An 18,050-nucleotide genomic window follows, 5' to 3' on the forward strand; every position below is an offset into this window, starting at 1 on the left:
GACTATCCATTATGTTGACCAGATACTCAAGTGGCTACTCTAACAATGAAAATAAATGTCTTAAAAATGGAACGCAGTCAGGATGAGGCAAGATCAGGTGAGACCATTCTAACCAATGAGAGGGAAGATACGTATCTGAAGAACAGGAACGCAGCAAGTGTTTGTTTTTGCCGGGGTGTCACGTGTCCTACTTATATCTGAACACTCGTAACAACCTAACAATTAAGAAACACATTTTTGATTAATTAAGCCTCGCGTTACAATCAAGCCATTCCATATTTTTGTAGACCAAATTCGACACTCACTTTGATCTCCAAACTAACAGCCCTCACTTGGTTATGGCGAAAAAAACACACCTTCGCCACCTGCTGGAGAATACAGATTTCGCGCTCAGTTATCCCTCTAGCATCGCCTCTTCCTCACATACTATCGTTCTTCATTTTCAGCGGTCATTAATTTCTGTGCTTCTTCTAGCTAACCTTCTGAGATCATGCATCGACTTCAGCACTTGGCGAATAGATCATTGATTGCACGTGTTTTTAACCAGTATCCAGCCCTTGTGCGGACAAAGGCTCGGGAAACCTCATGTTTAGTGCAGTCCATACGACTCAAAACACAAGGACCCGTTGAACAGTATGGACAGAAGAGATTCAGTACAGCGGAGGCAACCGTGGTTTTAAGAGAGAATGGCAAGATGCGAGAAAAGAGTCTGACCATGGACACCCTCAATCCGCAAGTGAAAGCGGTGGAGTACGCTGTGAGAGGACCCATTGTCACAAAGGCTGGTGACATCGAGAGAGGCTTGCAACAGGTGACAACAACATATTTGCCTATCATTCTAACTAGCGAGTGAAAAAAAAACAATAGGTGAGCTTGCTACGAGCTCATGCAACCAGCATTTACTGGCAACTAGCTATTTACACAGCCGTAACGTCGGCAACCCCCCAGCAAACAAACTAGCTAAGATTAGTCATGGATATGTGTGCTATCATGCTTTATATGATCAACTAGAATAGTGGACGACAGTTGGTTAAATGGAGGAGTAACGTTAGCTTACTAGCTAGTTTATATAGAATTATGTGTGTAGCGTCTTCCCTCAGTGCCGATACAATGTTGCATCATCCTCCTCGAGTCGCGATGCATCCATCCGCTTGTATGTGTGTGATAAGGAGCCAATCCTTGCTCAACCTTTGTGGTACCTCCTCGTGGACGTGGCAGTGGCAGTGATGAGCTTTGACTGGGGACCACTAGACAATCTACCGTCCGGGATTTTTCTTTGTTTGATTTTGGAAACGGTCCTCTGCAAACCGGAATGTTGAATACAATTATATTTGAAGGTAGGTAGGACTTTGACTACCGACAGGAAAGTCTTAGCACAACTTTTCAAAGCACTGGTAGTCCGTTCAGATAACTATCACCTGAAGCATGCACACATTATGTAAATACTTGCATGCATACTTGCCAAACATGTACAGTGCTCATGTTTACATGGTTTTATGCCTGCTTCAAGTGATATAATTGTGAACACAACTCGGTGCTTTGAAAAGTTGGTCTAATAATACTTTCATATGGCTCAAATTCCAACCTGCAAAAGGACCAACGACGCAGACAACCAGTAGAGTAAACTCATTTTATTATATTCAACATTTCGGCGTAAATAGGACCTGAGAGGTCCATTTCCAGAATCATACACTCTGGGAAAAAATGCTCTGACAAATGCCTTGAGGCCGATACGTAAAGCTTAATAAAGAACAGTGATCGTGGCTTCTATTTTCTTTCATGTTATTCAATTGTTACCATGCACCTGCAACAGAGATAGTTCAACTGTGCAAGTACCTTTTTGGATTCAGAATCAAACACAGAAAAATGCCAGAAGGCGCAATCTGATTCCCAGGCAATGACGAACTTTGCTAGTGAAAGCTCAACCAAAGTTACTAGTAACTAACTTTTAGCTCAACTGTTTTTCATGTACACGTTGTGCTGTTTAGTGATGCCTTTACATTAATATCAGGCAAGGACCACTTGTGATCCAGACTGTTGTGTGGGGTTGTTTAGGCTAGTTTACTTTAATGATGACTATGAGCTACAACACAGAGATCCTTTTATTTACATTGTAATTATATGACCTACAAGATCAGTGAACTGGAATTCATTCATTCAGACTGATGCTGTGACTGACCTATAGCCCACACTCCAGTTGAATGAAGCCAGTCTTCAAAGTCTACTCCCACTACTCAAAATCTACTCCCACTACTCTTCTTTCACTTGAGTCTTACACTCGCTTGTTTCTCTGTCATGTTGTATAAGTTGATTGATGTGTGCCTTGGGCAAAGGTAGTTCAACTAATAATAGCCCTGAAACAGGTGCCTTCCTAGGGGCTGGTAGGAGCACATGATCTGTGTACCACCCTGACATATACAAGACCACACTAGGGTGGGTCGCTTTGTTATGTCCCCTGCATACTCTTGTCAAAATATGATTTAGATACTGGGCCACCACAGGGACATAAAAATGAAATTGTAGGACAACAGCACTAAGGTTAGACTAATACATCATGTAAAGGTTGGTGTCAATTAGAGGTCGACCAATTATGATTTTTTTTCAACGCCGATACCGATTATTGGAGGACCAAAAAAGCCGATATCGAATAATCGGCCAATTTTTTTAAATTTTATTTATAATAATGACAATTACAACAATACTGAATGAACACTTATTTTAACTTAATATAATACATCAATAAAATCAATTTAGCCTCAAGTAAATAATGAAACATGTTCAATTTGTTTAAATAATGCAAAAACAAAGTGTTGGAGAAGAAAGTAAAGTGGAATATGTGCTATGTAAGAAAGCGAACGTTTCAGTTCCTTGCTCAGAACATATGAAAGCTGGTGGTTCCTTTTAACATGAGTCTTCAATATTCCCAGGTAAGAAGTTTTAGGTTGTAGTTATTATAGGACTATTTCCCTCTATACCATTTGTATTTCATTAACCTTTGACTATTGGATGTTCTTATAGGCACTTTAGTATTGCCAGTGTAACAGTATAGCATCCGTCCCTCTCCTCGCTCCTCCCTGGGCTCGAACCAGGAACACAACGACAACAGCCACCCTCGAAGCAGTTACCCATGCAGAGCAAGGGAAACAACCACTGCAAGGCTCAGAGCGAGTGCCGTTTGAAACGCTATTAGCGCGCGCTAACTAGCTAGCCATTTCACTTCGGTTACACCAGCCTAATCTCGGGAGTTGATAGGCTTGAAGTCATAAACAGCGCAATGCTTGACGCACAACCAAGAGCTGCTGGCAAAACGCACGAAAGTGCTGTTTGAATGAATGTTTACGCGCCTGCTTCTGCCTACCACCGCTCAGTCAGATACTTAGATGCTTGTATGCTCAGTCAGATTATATGCAACGCAGGACACACTAGATAATATCTAGTAATATCATCAACCATGTGTAGTTAACTAGTGATTATGATTGATTGTTTTTTATAAGATAAGTTTAATGCTAGCTAGCAACTTACCTTGGTTTACTGCATTCGCCTAACAGGCAGTCTCCTTGTGGAGTGCAGCGAGAGAGAGGCAGGTCGTTATTGCGTTGGACTAGTTAACTATAAGGTTGCAAGATTGTATCCCCCGAGCTGACAAGGTGAAAATCTGTCGTTCTGCCCCTGAACGAGGCAGTTAACCCACCGTTCCTAGGCCGTCATTGAAAATAAGAATGTGTTCTTAACTGACTTGCCTAGTTAAATAAAGGTATATATAAAAATTAAAAAATCTGCAAATCGGCGCCCAAAAATACCGATTTCCGATTATTATGAAAACTTGAAATCGGCCCCAATTAATCGGCCACTCCGATTAATCGGTCGACCTCTAGTGTCAATCAATGATATACCCCCAAGTATGCATAATCATGCAATGTATTTGCTCTTAGACCATGACCTTGACAGGAGTAATTATTTAACCCGTCACTTGCTGTGACAACTCATCTAATATACTTTTCTGTCTTGTAGGCCTAAATCTGCCTCAACAGTTACGCTGATAGAAAGAGTAGCCTACTTAGATCAGCACTACACTGAACAAAATATAAACACAACGTTTAAAGTGCTGATCCCATGTTTCATGAGCTGAAATAATGAAACCAGAAATGTTCCATTTGCACAAAAAGCTTATTTCTCTCAAACCGTGTGCACAAATTTGTTTAAATCCCTGTTAGTGAGCATTTCATCCGTCGTCAAGATAATCCATCCACCTGACAAGAAGCTGATTAAACAGCATGATCATTACACAGCTGCACCTTGTGATGGGGACAATAAAAGGCCATTCTAAAATGCAGTTTTGTCACACAACACAATGCCACAGAGGTCTCAAGATGAGGGAGCATGCATTTGGCATGCAGACTGCAGGAATGGCCATCAGAGCTGTTGCCAGAGAATTTAATAAGCCGCCTCCAACGTCATTTTAGAGAATTTGTCAGTACGTCAAACCGGCCTCACAACCGCATACCACGTGTAACCATGCCAGCCCAGGACCTCCACATCCGGCTTCTTCACCTGTGGGATTGTCTGAGACCAGACACCAGTCTGATTGGCTTGGGCCTGGCTCCCCAGTGGGTCGTCCTGGCTCCCAAGTAGGTGGGCCTATGCCCACCCATGGCTGCGTCCATGCCCAGTCATGTGAAATCCATATATTAAGGCTGATTTCCTTATATGAACTGTAACTAAGCAAAATCTTTGAAATTGTTGCATTTTATATTTTTGATCAGTATAGTTCTTCATATGTATTTGTATTGAACTATTTATTTATTCATATGTGCAGAGGTATTTACAAAATTCTAATTTCCTCTCAACGTGAATCTAAATTGTACTTTTTTTTCTCTCCAGGGTCAGAAACACCCCTTCACTGAGGTCATCAAAGCCAACATTGGAGATTCACATGCCATGGGGCAGAAGCCAATCACTTTTCTCCGTCAGGTGAGGGGCAGGGATTGGTCAGGAAAAGTGTTGTCTTGCAAAGTCATATTTACATCACCTGTCGTACCACCATAAGGTCAAATAGACTTCTAATTCCATTATCACCCTCTCTAACTACATATTCGTCGCCAGACCCACTGGCTCCAGGTCATCTACAAGTCCATGCTAGGTAAAGCTCCGCCTTATCTCAGTTCACTGGTCACGATGGCAACACCCACCCGTAGCACGCGCTCCAGCAGGTGTATCTCATTGATCATCCCTAAAGCCAACACCTCATTTGGCCGCCTTTCGTTACAGTTCTCTGCTGCCTGTGACTGGAACGAATTGCAAAAATCGCTGAAGTTGGAGACTTTTATCTCCCTCACCAACTTCAAACATCTGCTATCTGAGCAGCTAACCGATCGCTGCAGCTGTACATAGTCTATCGGTAAATAGCCCACCCATTTTTACCTACCTCATCCCCATACTGTTTTTATTTATTTACTTTTCTGCTCTTTTGCACACCAATATCTCTACCTGTACATGACCATCTGATAATTTATCACTCCAGTGTTAATCCGCAAAATTGTAATTATTCGCCTAACTCCTCATGCCTTTTGCACACAATGTATATAGACTCTCTTTTTTTTCTACTGTGTTATTGACTTGTTAATTGTTCACTCCATGTGTAACTCTGTGTTGTCTGTTCACACTGCTATGCTTTATCTTGGCCAGGTCGCAGTTGCAAATGAGAACTTGTTCTCAACTAGCCTACCTGGTTAAATAAAGGTGAAATTAAAAAATAAAATAAAAAATAAAAACTGGACTGTTGATTTGGTGATCTTGCTAAGGAAATATTCTGTCAGGACGGCTATCTGTTTATTCCGAGTTACTAAATCAGTCATCCTTGGCTGGGCATCAGTTTGGCTGATGAGGGTGCACATCTACTGTTTTGTTTAGGCTACTATTTGCACTCTGAAACATTTAGAGGAACGTCCTCGGCTCATGGAGAGTTTGGAAATGGGATCACATTCATTACTACTTAATAATACAGTCATTTCTTAACAGCAGCACAAAATGTGTTACCTATCTCTATCTGGTGTTCTAGAAGAAAAGCATCTAAAAAAACATTAAGCATATTCTTACTCGACTTACTGTTGGATTCCACCCAGCAAATTTGTGTTGGATAGGCTATCGGTATGAGCACAGAGTATGGTCTCTTCTAGTGAAAGTGCACATTCCAGAGAAGGGGCTACACTATGTCCAGTCTTGTGCTCCACATTGTTATAGCAATCGACTAGGGCTGGGCTATATTGAATTATTTATAATTTATGTATGATCTTCCAAATGCCTATATCTCAAGAATCAAGTTTATATATTTTTTTTTAATGAGAGTTTGTCTGCTTATTCTCACGTTGTCTTAATGGTCTCGTCTCATTTGCTCCTTCTTTGCTGTGTGCAATGACTTGTAAGCTGTGCACCTTCCAATATACACAAACACACCAAGCCCCCCTCCCCGCCACTCACGTCAACAAAGATGAGAGATCACTTCTTCCTCTCTGACAAGCGGATTCAACTCGCTATTTGAGGTTTGGTTCAACAGGATTGGTCAAATACATTTTTATTTGTCACATCCGCCGAATACAACAGGATTGAACTTTACTGTGAAATTCTTACTTAGGAGCCGTTTCCCAACAATGTAGAGTTTTTTTATTTTATTTAAATTTTAAGTTAAGGAAACTGAAGGAAAAATGGACACCGAAACGCATTGAGACATTATTTTACTGTAATAGAGAAGTTAACCTTTCTAACGATAACCTGTCTCAACTCTTCAAATTGTGCGCAGAGCAGACCCTACTAAAACAAGAGTATCACTGAACATTGATTCTGGAAAATGTATGCTCAATTTGTTGCGCGCGACATTGCAGTACCATGTACCGCTATAAGTATTTTAGCCAAAGACTGTTATACTAGCTGTCTAGTATGTGTTTTTATAACTGTGCAATCAGCATAAAACACTAATTATATATGGAATTGGTAACTCATTCTCATTCTGAGAATTCAAAACAGTTGGAGACAGACAGAATGGTGTGTTCATAACGCTTCAACTGTTCTACCTTGTTAGCAAGCAAATAGATCAAAGTTGGCTAAACTTGAAATGTAAAGATTGAGAAACACGATTCTCTGGTCTGATGAAACCAAGATTGAACTCTTTGGCCTGAATGCCAAGTGTCACGTCTGGAGGAAACCTGGCACCATCCCTACGGTGAAGCATAGTGGTGGCAGCATCATGCTGTGGGGATGTTTTTCAGCGGCAGGGACTGGGAAACTAGTCAGAATCAAGGGAAAGATGGAGCAAAGTACAGAGAGATCCTTGATGAAAACCTGCTCCAGTGCACTCAGGACCTTAGACTGGGGCGAAGGTTCACCTTCCAACAGGACAACGACCCTAAGCACACAGCCAAGACAACGCCAGAGTGGCTTCGGGACAAGTCTCTGAATGTCCTTGAGTGGCCCAGCCAGAACCAGAACTTTAACCTGATCCAACATCTCCGGAGAGACCTGAAAATAGCTGTGCAGCGACGCTCCCCATCCAACATGACAAATCCTGAGAGGATCTGCAGAGAATAATGGAAGAAACTCCCGGAATTCAGGTGTGCCAAGCTTGTAGCGTCATACCTATTAATACTCGAGGGTGTGATCGCTGCCAAAGGTGCTTCAACAAAGTACTGAGTAAAGTGTCTGAATACTTATGTAAATGTGATATCAGTTTTTTATTTGTAATACATTTGCTGTTTTTGCTTTTCCATTATGGGGTATTGTGGGTACATTGATTGGGGGGGATATCAATTTTAGAATAAGACTGTAACGTAACAAAATGTGGTAAAAGTCACAGGGTCTGAATACTTTCCCGAATGCATTGTGTATATATCTCGTGAATCGTCCATAAGTTTAGGCCATATCGCCCAGGGCTACATTCGCCCTCAGGGCAGCTCACTTCAGATCTTCCATTATCATTAAAATAATAGCCCCTGTGCTTGAACTTGAACTATTTGGCTAGCTGTACCAGGAGGCCTGTTTTTTAAATGTTATATTGTTGAAGTACCGGTATGTGAAGTCTATTTTGCCTAGTTTGTGTAGTTCTATAAAGCCTAACTCTGCACCGCCCATCTTACTTTGTCTCTAATAAACTTGCGTTGTCAGGTGGCTTGAAAGTAAATCTGTCAGTTGCCAATGACATTGTGTGCAGACCAGTGTGTCCATGGAACTGTCGTAAAACTTTCCATGTGATTCAGTAGCTTGGAAGGCAGCAAGCTTTGTTGATGCCAGTCAATGCCACTGCTATGTCACTGTCCAAGGTGACTTGTGTCCCTGGCCCCACTCCCCAGTATTTCCTCCTCTGGAACCATAGAACCTGTGTGCTAATGTCATGCTGCCAATTTTACTGTGGTCAAATGTTCTGTCCTAAATCTCATCTGCAAACATACTCTACACCACCTAGCAACTACACTGCGAACAAATAAACACAGAACAGATTGTATAAATTACTTGGCTAGGCTACACTTGCCTTCTATTGACGGGTTGGCCAACGTCAAGAAAATGATGCTCGCGCATGAATTGATCCGGAAGCTGTGAGTTTTGATTCTGAACAGTCAGATGGCAAGAAGCTGTGTGGGGAATTGTAGGAGGCACGTTTCAGCAAGTTTTATCTTGCTCTTGATATCTTGTTTTGACTTATTTCATGTCGATGCTAATATGGCAAAAATTCGCTAGCTCGGGATATCCAACAACTGTAACGATATATTTGGGACAAGTGCTCATTGTGCAAATTAATTTGTTTTCAATAAACATTGGAGACTAAATATAGTTTAATAAACATTGGAGACTAAATATAGTTTACATATTGTCCACAATCTAAGTCAACCCCGTCTGTTTTGCACCATAGTTGCATATGCATCGGTTTTGTTACAAAACAACCAACTTCATTGGTGAAATGGAATTTCGTGGTATCCAATTATTTTAGTAGCTACTATCTTGTCTCATCGCTACAACTCCCGTACGGGCTCAGGAGAGACAAAGGTTGAAAGTCATGCGTCCTCCGATACACAACCCAACCAAGCCGCACAGCGCGCATCCAACCCGGAAGCCAGCCGCACCAATGTGTCGGAGGAAACACCGTGCACCTGGCAACCTTGGTTAGCGCGCACTGCGCCCGGCCGGCCACAGGAGTCGCTGGTGCGTGATGAGCAGTGGCATTGACTGGCATCAACAAAGCTTGCTGCCTTCCAAGCTACTGAATCACATGGAAAGTTTTACAAGGATATCCCTACCGGCCAAACCCTCCCTAACCCGGACGACGCTAGGCCAATTGTGCATCGTCCCACGGACCCAGAGTCTCTGATGGCACGGCTGGCGCTGCAGTACAGCGCCCTTAACCACTGCGCCACCCGGGAGACCCCGGAAGACCATTTTTAAGTGGATTATTTTATGGCTGTCATTGTGTAAACCATGTATGTAACACCATGTATTTTCCTCCTCCTCACATACCAGTCCTTACATGCAACAAAGGCTACATACAGGAATCATAAATTCCTTTAGAACTGTCAACATGATTGTATGGAAGGATAACTTTAGTCACTTTCCTCCTGCTGGTTCACCTGGGATGCTTATGTAAAGCTATTTACATAATATGTCAAATAAATTGGCATATTAAATTGTGAAAGCGTCTGTGTGTCTTGATGGGGGTGAAGTTCACATTAACACCTCCTGTCTTTATGTTCAGGTGGTGGCTCTCTGCTCATTCCCAGAGCTGTTGGACAGCTCTAGTTTCCCGGAGGATGCCAAACAACGTGCCCGTCGCATTCTACAGGGCTGTGGGGGACAGAGCTTGGGTGTGTACTGTGTGCCTGTCTGTCTGAGTGCACTGCACTCACATTCCTGTGTTGAAATAGCCTAATAATATAGATTTAAAAGCTGACCAAGTAGGAGCTTTGGCCTCCTGTGCATGGTTGCGTTCAGAATTGTCTCACTGACAAAGAACAGGATGCTAAGTTAAGCTCTAATGACGTTGTGGCCTGAAAAATGCAGAACCTTAGCATTGTTTTGGTTACAACAATATGCATTTGAAACATTCTTTCTGTGACCTACTGTTGCTGCAAGATATGCCTAATAGTTCATTTAAAACTGCATGGTACAGCGGAGCTAGAAAGCTAGAAAGTTGAAGTTATCTAAGCACTCATTTATTTCCTGAAACGGAACATAAAAAACAAATCCAGAGTTTATACCATAATGTGTGTGTTTTAACTCCAGGGTCGTACAGTGCCAGCCAGGGAGTGGACTGTATTCGGCAGGACATTGCTGTCTACATCGAGCAACGGGATAAGGGTGTGCCTGCCGACTGGGACAATATTTACCTCACCACCGGAGCTAGTGATGGCATCGTGGTAAGTCTTTAGTTCTTGACCCTTTCGAATAATCTTCTTACAAACAAAAGAGAGTTGGTTGGTTGGTCTTTGTTTAGTCTGAGCTGTCACTGAAAGTTAATTGGATTTATTAGGTATTTTCATGTTTTTTTTCCCCTCTTATAATCATTATCGTTTTCATTTGGGATGCTTTCCTACTAGTTGTTGATGTTGTGCAACGATATTCTCATCTGACCGTAGAGCATCTTGAAGATGCTGGTGTCGGGCCAGGGCCGGTCCAGGAGTGGTGTGATGATCCCCATCCCTCAGTACCCCCTGTACTCTGCAGCCATCTCTGAGATGGAGGCCGTTCAGATCAACTACTACCTGGACGAGGACAACTGCTGGGCCCTGGATATCAACGAGCTCCACAGAGCCTACCAGGCTGCCAAGGAGCACTGTCACCCCAGAGTCATCTGCATCATCAATCCAGGCAACCCTACCGGTGGGTCTTGCCAGCCAGAACAATGAGATTAGGTTACTTATGTAATATGACTGTTCAGTGTTCAACACATCAAAGACCAGTATCACACACATCAAAGACCAGTATCACACACATCAAAGACCAGTATCACACACACCCAGACCACTATCACACACACCCAGACCACTATCACACACACCCAAGACCAGTGTCCACCACACTCAAGTCCAGTGTCCACCACACTCAAGTCCAGTGTCCACCAAATTCAAGTCCAGTGTCCACCACATCCAAGACCAGTGTCCACCACACCAAATACCAGTGTCCACCACACCAAAGACCAGTGTCCACCACACCAAAGACCAGTGTCCACCACACCAAAGACCAGTGTCCACCACACCAAAGACCAGTGTCCACCACACCAAAGACCAGTGTCCACCACACCAAAGACCAGTGTCCACCACACTAAAGACCAGTGTCCACCATATCCAAGCATGATCATCTCAAATCTATATGTTGCAAATGTTTACCATGTCCCATAAGGCTAATAAGAATGATGATTAACTTTAAGAGGCAGCTATGTTGATACTGTACCACCATTGAAACAAGCAGGCCAAGGGTCATTTTCAGCACCTGTGGTGACCGCTCTCCCTCCCCTCCCCTCTCCTTTCTTTCTCTCTGGCAATATCCAGGTCAAGTGCAGAGTAGGAAGTGCATCGAGGAAGTCCTCCACTTTGCCTACGAGGAGAATCTGTTTGTTATGTCCGATGAGGTAATTGTTTGCTGTTTCCAACTACCATGGTGTATTGAACTGAATGGACGAGGACTATTTCTCTCCATTTCCAGTCCTATGAGAAGTATCAATTCTCCATTGATGTAATCCACCTATGTGTGTGTCCAGGTGTATCAGGACAACGTGTACTCCCCAGACTGTCAGTTCCACTCCTTTAAGAAGGTGCTCTATGAGATGGGCCCTGAGTACTTCAACACTGTCGAGCTGGCCTCATTTCACTCCACCTCCAAAGGCTACTCAGGAGAGTGAGTATTCACATCCACGTGCCCCTCGCACGGGGTCACTATTTCCCCCAAAGTACCCTTAAAACACCACACGTTGTCTGTGCTCACTCTGAATTCTCTGTCTGACCCCCATAAGTAGTCACTGACGTACATTACACTCTCCTATGTATCCGTAACAGGCTGTCCAGCTCGTATAGCGCCTTAGTCTCATGCATTTGATCTACAAGATCACTATAAAATGTTAGCCTTTGTGTTAGTACGCCATGTTGCCCTGGGAAACAGGTCCATGCTGTGCTTTAGCCAACTCCTCTGATTTGCGTTGTCATGCTTGTATAAATGTCAGACGGGTTGGCTAAAATCACAAGGCTACCAGGCCCCCCTCCCCCCAAAAAATTAGGCCCTTGGAATGCAGACTGACTGGCTCATGGGATTATCCTTTCCATGGTTGATTTGATCTGGGATAAAGTCCAATTTGGTTCTATTGCATGTGACTGTGAACCCAACACTAACACTCCCCTCTCCTCTGACCTCCTCCCCTACAGGTGTGGGTTTAGAGGGGGATATATGGAGGTTCTCAACCTCGACCTGGAGGTCAAGGCCCAGCTGGTGAAGCTGCTTTCTGTTCGACTGTGTCCCCCTGTCTCTGGACAGGCTGCCATGGATGTCATCGTCAACCCTCCTCTGCCACACGAACCCTCTTATCTCCAGTTCCACAAGGTCTGTCATTCAATGTGGTGGTGGGGGGTTCATTTGTTAGTATTCAGTTTTGATTGCCATCCAAGACCGATGTCTGACCTCTTTGTTGTGTATGCGTGTTGTCTTCCAGGAGAAGAGGGCTGTGCTTGGAGCTCTGGCTGAGAAGGCCCAGATGACTGAGCAGATCCTCAACACGGTGCCTGGGATCAAATGTAACCCTGTGCAGGGAGCCATGTACGCCTTCCCACGCATCTTCATCCCCCCACGAGCTGTGGAGGAAGCCATGGTCTGTTCACCTAACACCCATCTAGAAACCTACCGCTGAAATGTGATTCCTTTCTACACCCATTAGTGAATTTGTCACTTCTCAACTCACGCATAAAACTTGCATGGTGTAGGTACTGTGCAGCTGACAACAAATTGGCATATAATTATATGCCTCCACACGCAAAACTAGAAAAACTGTTTTTTAAGTGTGTCTCTCTTCTGCAGTCCCTGGGAATATCTCCTGACATGATGTACTGTCTGAGACTGCTTGAGGAGACTGGCATCTGCCTCGTTCCAGGCAGTGGCTTCGGCCAGAGGGAAGGGACGTATCACTTCAGGTAACTGTTCAAATAGTGGAAACATTGCGTCATACATTTACAAAGACAATCATTTAGAGATGCCTTTCAGAAAGCTGTCTGTGACGACAGTGTTTTGTTTGTCCTGATTCACCAGTTGGATTTAAATCAGAATGTGACAGTAGCTAGTGACCTATAGTTGTAGTGGGTAGTTTACATACACTTAGGTTGGAGTCATTAAAACTTGTTTTCCAACCACTCCACAAACTTCTTGTTAACAAACTATAGTTTTGGCATGTCGGTTAGGACATCTACTTTGTGCATGACACAAGTACTTTTTCCAACAATTGTTTACAGACGGATTATTTCACTTATAATTCACTGTATCACAATTCCAATGGGTCAGAAGTTTACATACACTAAGTTGACTGTGCCTTTAAACAGCTTGGAAAATTCCAGAAAATGATGTCATGGCTTTAGAAGCTTCTGATAGACTAATTGACATCATTTGAGTCAATTGGAGGTGTGCCTGTGGATGCATTTCAAGCCCTACCTTCAAACTCAGTGCCTCTTTGCTTTATATCATGGGAAAATCAAAAGAAATCAGTCAAGACCTCAGAAAAGAAATTGTAGACCTCCACCATTCTGGTTAATACTTGGGAGCAATTTCCAAACGCCTGAAGGTACCACATTCATCTGTACAAACAATAGCACGCAAGTATGAACACCATGGGACCACGCAGCCATCATACCGCTCAGGAAGAAGATGCGTTCTGTCTCCTAGAGATGAATGTACTGTGGTGAGAAAAGTGCAAATCAATCCCAGAACAACAGCAAAGGACCTTGTGAAGATGCTGGAGGAAACAGGTACAAAAGTATCTATATCCTCAGTAAAACGAGTCCTATATCGACATAACCTGAAAGGCCGCTCAGCAAGGAAGAAGCCACTGCTCCAAAACCGCCATAAAAAAGCCAGACTACGGTTTTCAACTGCACATGGGGACAAAGATTGTACTTTTTGGAGAAATGTCCTCTGGTCTGATGAAACAAAAATAGAACAGTTTGGCCATAATGAACATAATTATGTTTGGAGGAAAAAGGGTGGGGGGGGCATGCAAGTTGAAGAACACCAACCCAACTGTGAAGCAGTTGGTGGCGGCATCATGCTGTGGGGGTGCTTTGCTGCAAGAGGGACTGGTGCACTTCACAAAATAGATGGCGTCATGAGGAGGGAAAATGATGTGGATATATTGAAGCAACATCTCAAGACATCAGTCAGGAAGTAAAAGCTTGGTCGCAAATGGGTCTTCCAAATGGACAATGACCCCAAGCATACTTCCAAAGTTGTGCAAAATGGCTTAAGGACATCAAAGTCAAGGTAATGGAGTGGCCATCGCAAAGCCCTGACCTCAATCCTATAAAAGAAATTGTGGGCAGAACTAGAAAATCGTGTGCAAGCAAGGAGGCCTACAAACCTGATTCAGTTACACCCGCTCTGTTAGGAGGAATGGGCCAAAATTCACCCAACTTATTGTGGGAAGCCTGTGGAAGGCTACCCGACACGTTTGACCCAAGTTTAAAGGCAATACACTCAATTAGTATTTTGTAGCATGTAAACTTCTGACCTACTGAGAATGTGATGAAAGAAATAAAAGCTGAAATAAATAATTCTCTCAACTATTATTCTGACATGTCACATTCTTAAAATAAAGTGGTGATCCTAACTGACCTAAAACAGGGAATTTTTACTAGGATTAAATGTCAAAAATTGTGAAATACTGAGTTTAAATGTATTTGGCTAAGGTGTACGTAAACTTCCGACTTAAACTGTACATTGACGCATTGTAACCTAATCATTACAGTGCCACGTCTACCAGGCTCAAATTGGTCAGGCACTGACATCTCGCTTGCATAAGTGAACTAAAAAGATTTAACCTAGCTGGAAATTGCAAATATTACACTAGCTGGAGAGGAGCTAACTGAATAGCTGGCCTCCTTTCATTCCAGCTCTATTTTTATATCTTACAGAAGCTGTGTTTACTTTGCATTGATCTCTTCCTCCCTGTCTGTCTTTTGCCCGCTAAGTAATCTCTCGTGGAGAGATTTACGTGTAACAACATTCGCGAGAATTTAACTTCTGGGTATCTGAGATGACCTGCCACGTTGTCTTACATATGATTTCCCCCCAGAATGACCATTCTGCCCACGACAGAGAAGCTGAAGGTGCTCCTGGAGAAGCTCCGGGATTTCCACATCAAGTTTCTGAAGGAGTACGCGTCATTGGAGGAACCAAAGAGATGAGAGCACAGAGGATGACACACAGGACGCACTGAAACAGTTCAGATAGTCCCAGTTTGAGAATGTTTAACACACAAACAAAAACAGCATTTACAGCAGTGTCGACTAACAATGTAAAGTAAAAAAGTAACCCCTTTTTTACTCTACTAGTGTAACCTATGATTGCTTGAAGTTTTATCTGATTTTAGGAACAGTATTTGTTTGAGAAACATTTGTGCCTTTGTCAGACGCGGTAAAAGTGTGGGGAGAAACTATGCCGTCTATACAGAGATGTTGAAGGGGCAATCTGCAGTTGCTACATACATTTTAGGACTTGTAAATTAAATTGCAGTTCAATGTACAAATTGATTCTTGAAGAATACAACTTATAAATGCTTCATAAGCTGTCGTACCCCATCAGAACACAAATATAAGCTTTGTAAATGTAAACAAACTATATAGCCTTAACATGGTTAACTGTAATATTGATTTCATGGACGATCAGTCCTTGCATCCATTGCTCTGGCTATGAATTTGGTTACAATTCTCCAGTCCCATCCCTCAGATTTTTATTGAAACTGGCAGTGAGGACGTTTTATTGTAATTACTGCTGATTGCCCCTTTAACACTAAAGCAATGTACATTGTGATGTACGCAAAGGTGCTCCATTATAGAGGATGCACTGGGGAATTATTTTCTAGCACTCCATTTTGTTGTTTTTGTGCCCGGGAAGTTATTTACACTGTTTTGTATTTTCTACCTGTCTTGAGGCTTTTCTGTCTCCTTAGAGGCATTTTGTGTTAGTGCTCTACACTGTGGGGCACCGTAAGTGCAAATATTATCTTAGAACCAGCTGTACATTTCCATGTGCCAAATGGAACTGGGGAACAGAGGTTGTTTCTGTAGGTCATGGACTCCGGACAATGAGTACTGCTACATCAGCTCTTTCTGGTCCGAAAAACAGCAGGGAGGGATTCTCCTCACCATTTATAACAACATCCTGTCTCTCCAAGTCATAAAGCTTTGAGCCTGCACAGCTCCCTGTTGGGCACATGTTTACCGATATAGTACCTGTCTAGCATGACACTGATCTGAGGTGTCAGATGCACTTGGAGAGTTTTTTTTTCAAGGGGTGTGTGTGTGTGTGTGTCCCGTACTCTCTGCCTAGTTGCAGTATTATGTGCTTGTTATGGAAAGAAATGCAGTTGTTTGTGTGCTACTTTGAAATGAGCTTAAAGGTCAAACCAAGGGAAATGTAGGTTCTGATAATACTGTATATCGACATGTGCCCTTATTAGGCTATTTATTGCATAGATTAGTTTACACTTTTTTTTACTGACAGTGGCTTTGTCTTTCATTCACATTTGTATCACACCCGAGAATGAGAAAGGGAGTACGGTGACATCTCAGACGATGGAGATGGTGGGTTGAATGCACTTCAGTGTTTTTGTTTGTCAAATGTTTTTGGGATCCTTCCGCCTGTGTCTTTCTGCACACTGCAAGCGGGAGGAAATGTCATTGTAAAGTGAAACACAGCATTTACAGTGAAACACTTTACAATTTCCTTCTTTAGGTTGGAGATGAGCATAGTGACCCACACAAGGCAGTCTTAAAGCTTCAGTCCAATGAATTCAGCCAGCCGATGAACTGTGGTTCTCTGATACCGTATCATCTCATCTCTATTTTTGTATGCAGTCTAATGCTGAATGAAGTGTTGAAGCATTAATGTAACCTCGGGAGCCATTCAATGTATGGAACTCTTGACTGACCTCAACATGAATTGTTTTTAACCATTTGACTGCAATGGGGTGCCTTCAATGGCAATGAGCTGTAATTTACATTGAGTGACTTTTGAGAATGTCAACAAATTAATATTTTTTTATTAATACTATGACATTTTTAAAAATGCACATTTTCTGCTAAATTTTTCATTCGTGTGCCTGCTTTCTTTTCAACATTCTTTCTTCATGAGCTGAAAGTTAACTGGAAAAGGTTTTGGGTTCAACATCGATGTGCTTATAAATATCAAGTTTCTAATTTAAATAAGACTTAACCCTAGTTTTATCTTGTCATGTTTATGTTTTGGATATTAATTAAAACATGTTTTTTCCAGATTTGGATTTCTTATTTTGTTATTTCTGTTGTGTTTTGTACAATAAATACTTTTGAGATCCATTTTGAGAGATGATTCAAATCTTTTTTTGTCTCAAACTAAGGCTGCATTTACACAGGAAGCTCAATACGGATATTTGTTTCATTGACACAAACAACTGGATTTGTTATCCCTTTCATGCCCTGCCTCCAGTCCACTTACTGATATCTGAACGAGAGCCACATCGAAATTGCAACAAGCGGTTCTGTGAAAATTTAATTTAATCAGAAGCCACTGCCAGATTTCTGGATTGGGCTGTGCTCAGAGTATCCTGCCTTTGGCAAATCGTGCTGTTAAGACACTGATCAGATCAGCTCTGAAAAAGATCTGATGTGATTGGTCAAAATACCAATTAGTGGGGGGAAAAAGATCAGAATTGGGCTGCCTGTGTAAACGCATACATGGTCTGTGAAGAAATATCCACAGATTCAGTTTCATGCAATATGAACTGAATTGAATGATTGTACTTGGGGAAACTACTGAATCTAATATTTAGCCATTTAACCAAACAT

General features: G+C 42.4%; 1 protein-coding gene across 2 annotated transcripts; it reads left to right on the forward strand.

Annotated features, from left to right (window-relative positions):
- Positions 1-187: 187 nt before the first annotated feature.
- LOC112249081 (alanine aminotransferase 2) lies at positions 188-17,561 on the forward strand. Of its 2 annotated transcripts, none has more exons than XM_024418722.2 (11): positions 188-811; positions 4,882-4,971; positions 9,734-9,842; positions 10,261-10,394; positions 10,614-10,857; positions 11,526-11,605; positions 11,735-11,871; positions 12,393-12,567; positions 12,677-12,832; positions 13,039-13,151; positions 15,299-17,561. In XM_024418722.2, exons 1-11 carry the CDS (start codon positions 491-493, stop codon positions 15,408-15,410), a joined length of 1,671 nt encoding a protein of 556 aa, XP_024274490.1. In that variant the 5' UTR covers positions 188-490; the 3' UTR covers positions 15,411-17,561. The 2 variants fall into 2 exon arrangements, with proteins under 2 accessions (XP_024274490.1, XP_024274491.1); XM_024418723.2 differs by lacking the exon at positions 188-811 and adding an exon at positions 1,193-1,337.
- Positions 17,562-18,050: the final 489 nt, after the last annotated feature.

Source organism: Oncorhynchus tshawytscha, linkage group LG04 (assembly GCF_018296145.1).
Source record: "Oncorhynchus tshawytscha isolate Ot180627B linkage group LG04, Otsh_v2.0, whole genome shotgun sequence".
In the NCBI taxonomy this organism is placed as follows: Eukaryota; Metazoa; Chordata; class Actinopteri; order Salmoniformes; family Salmonidae; genus Oncorhynchus; species Oncorhynchus tshawytscha.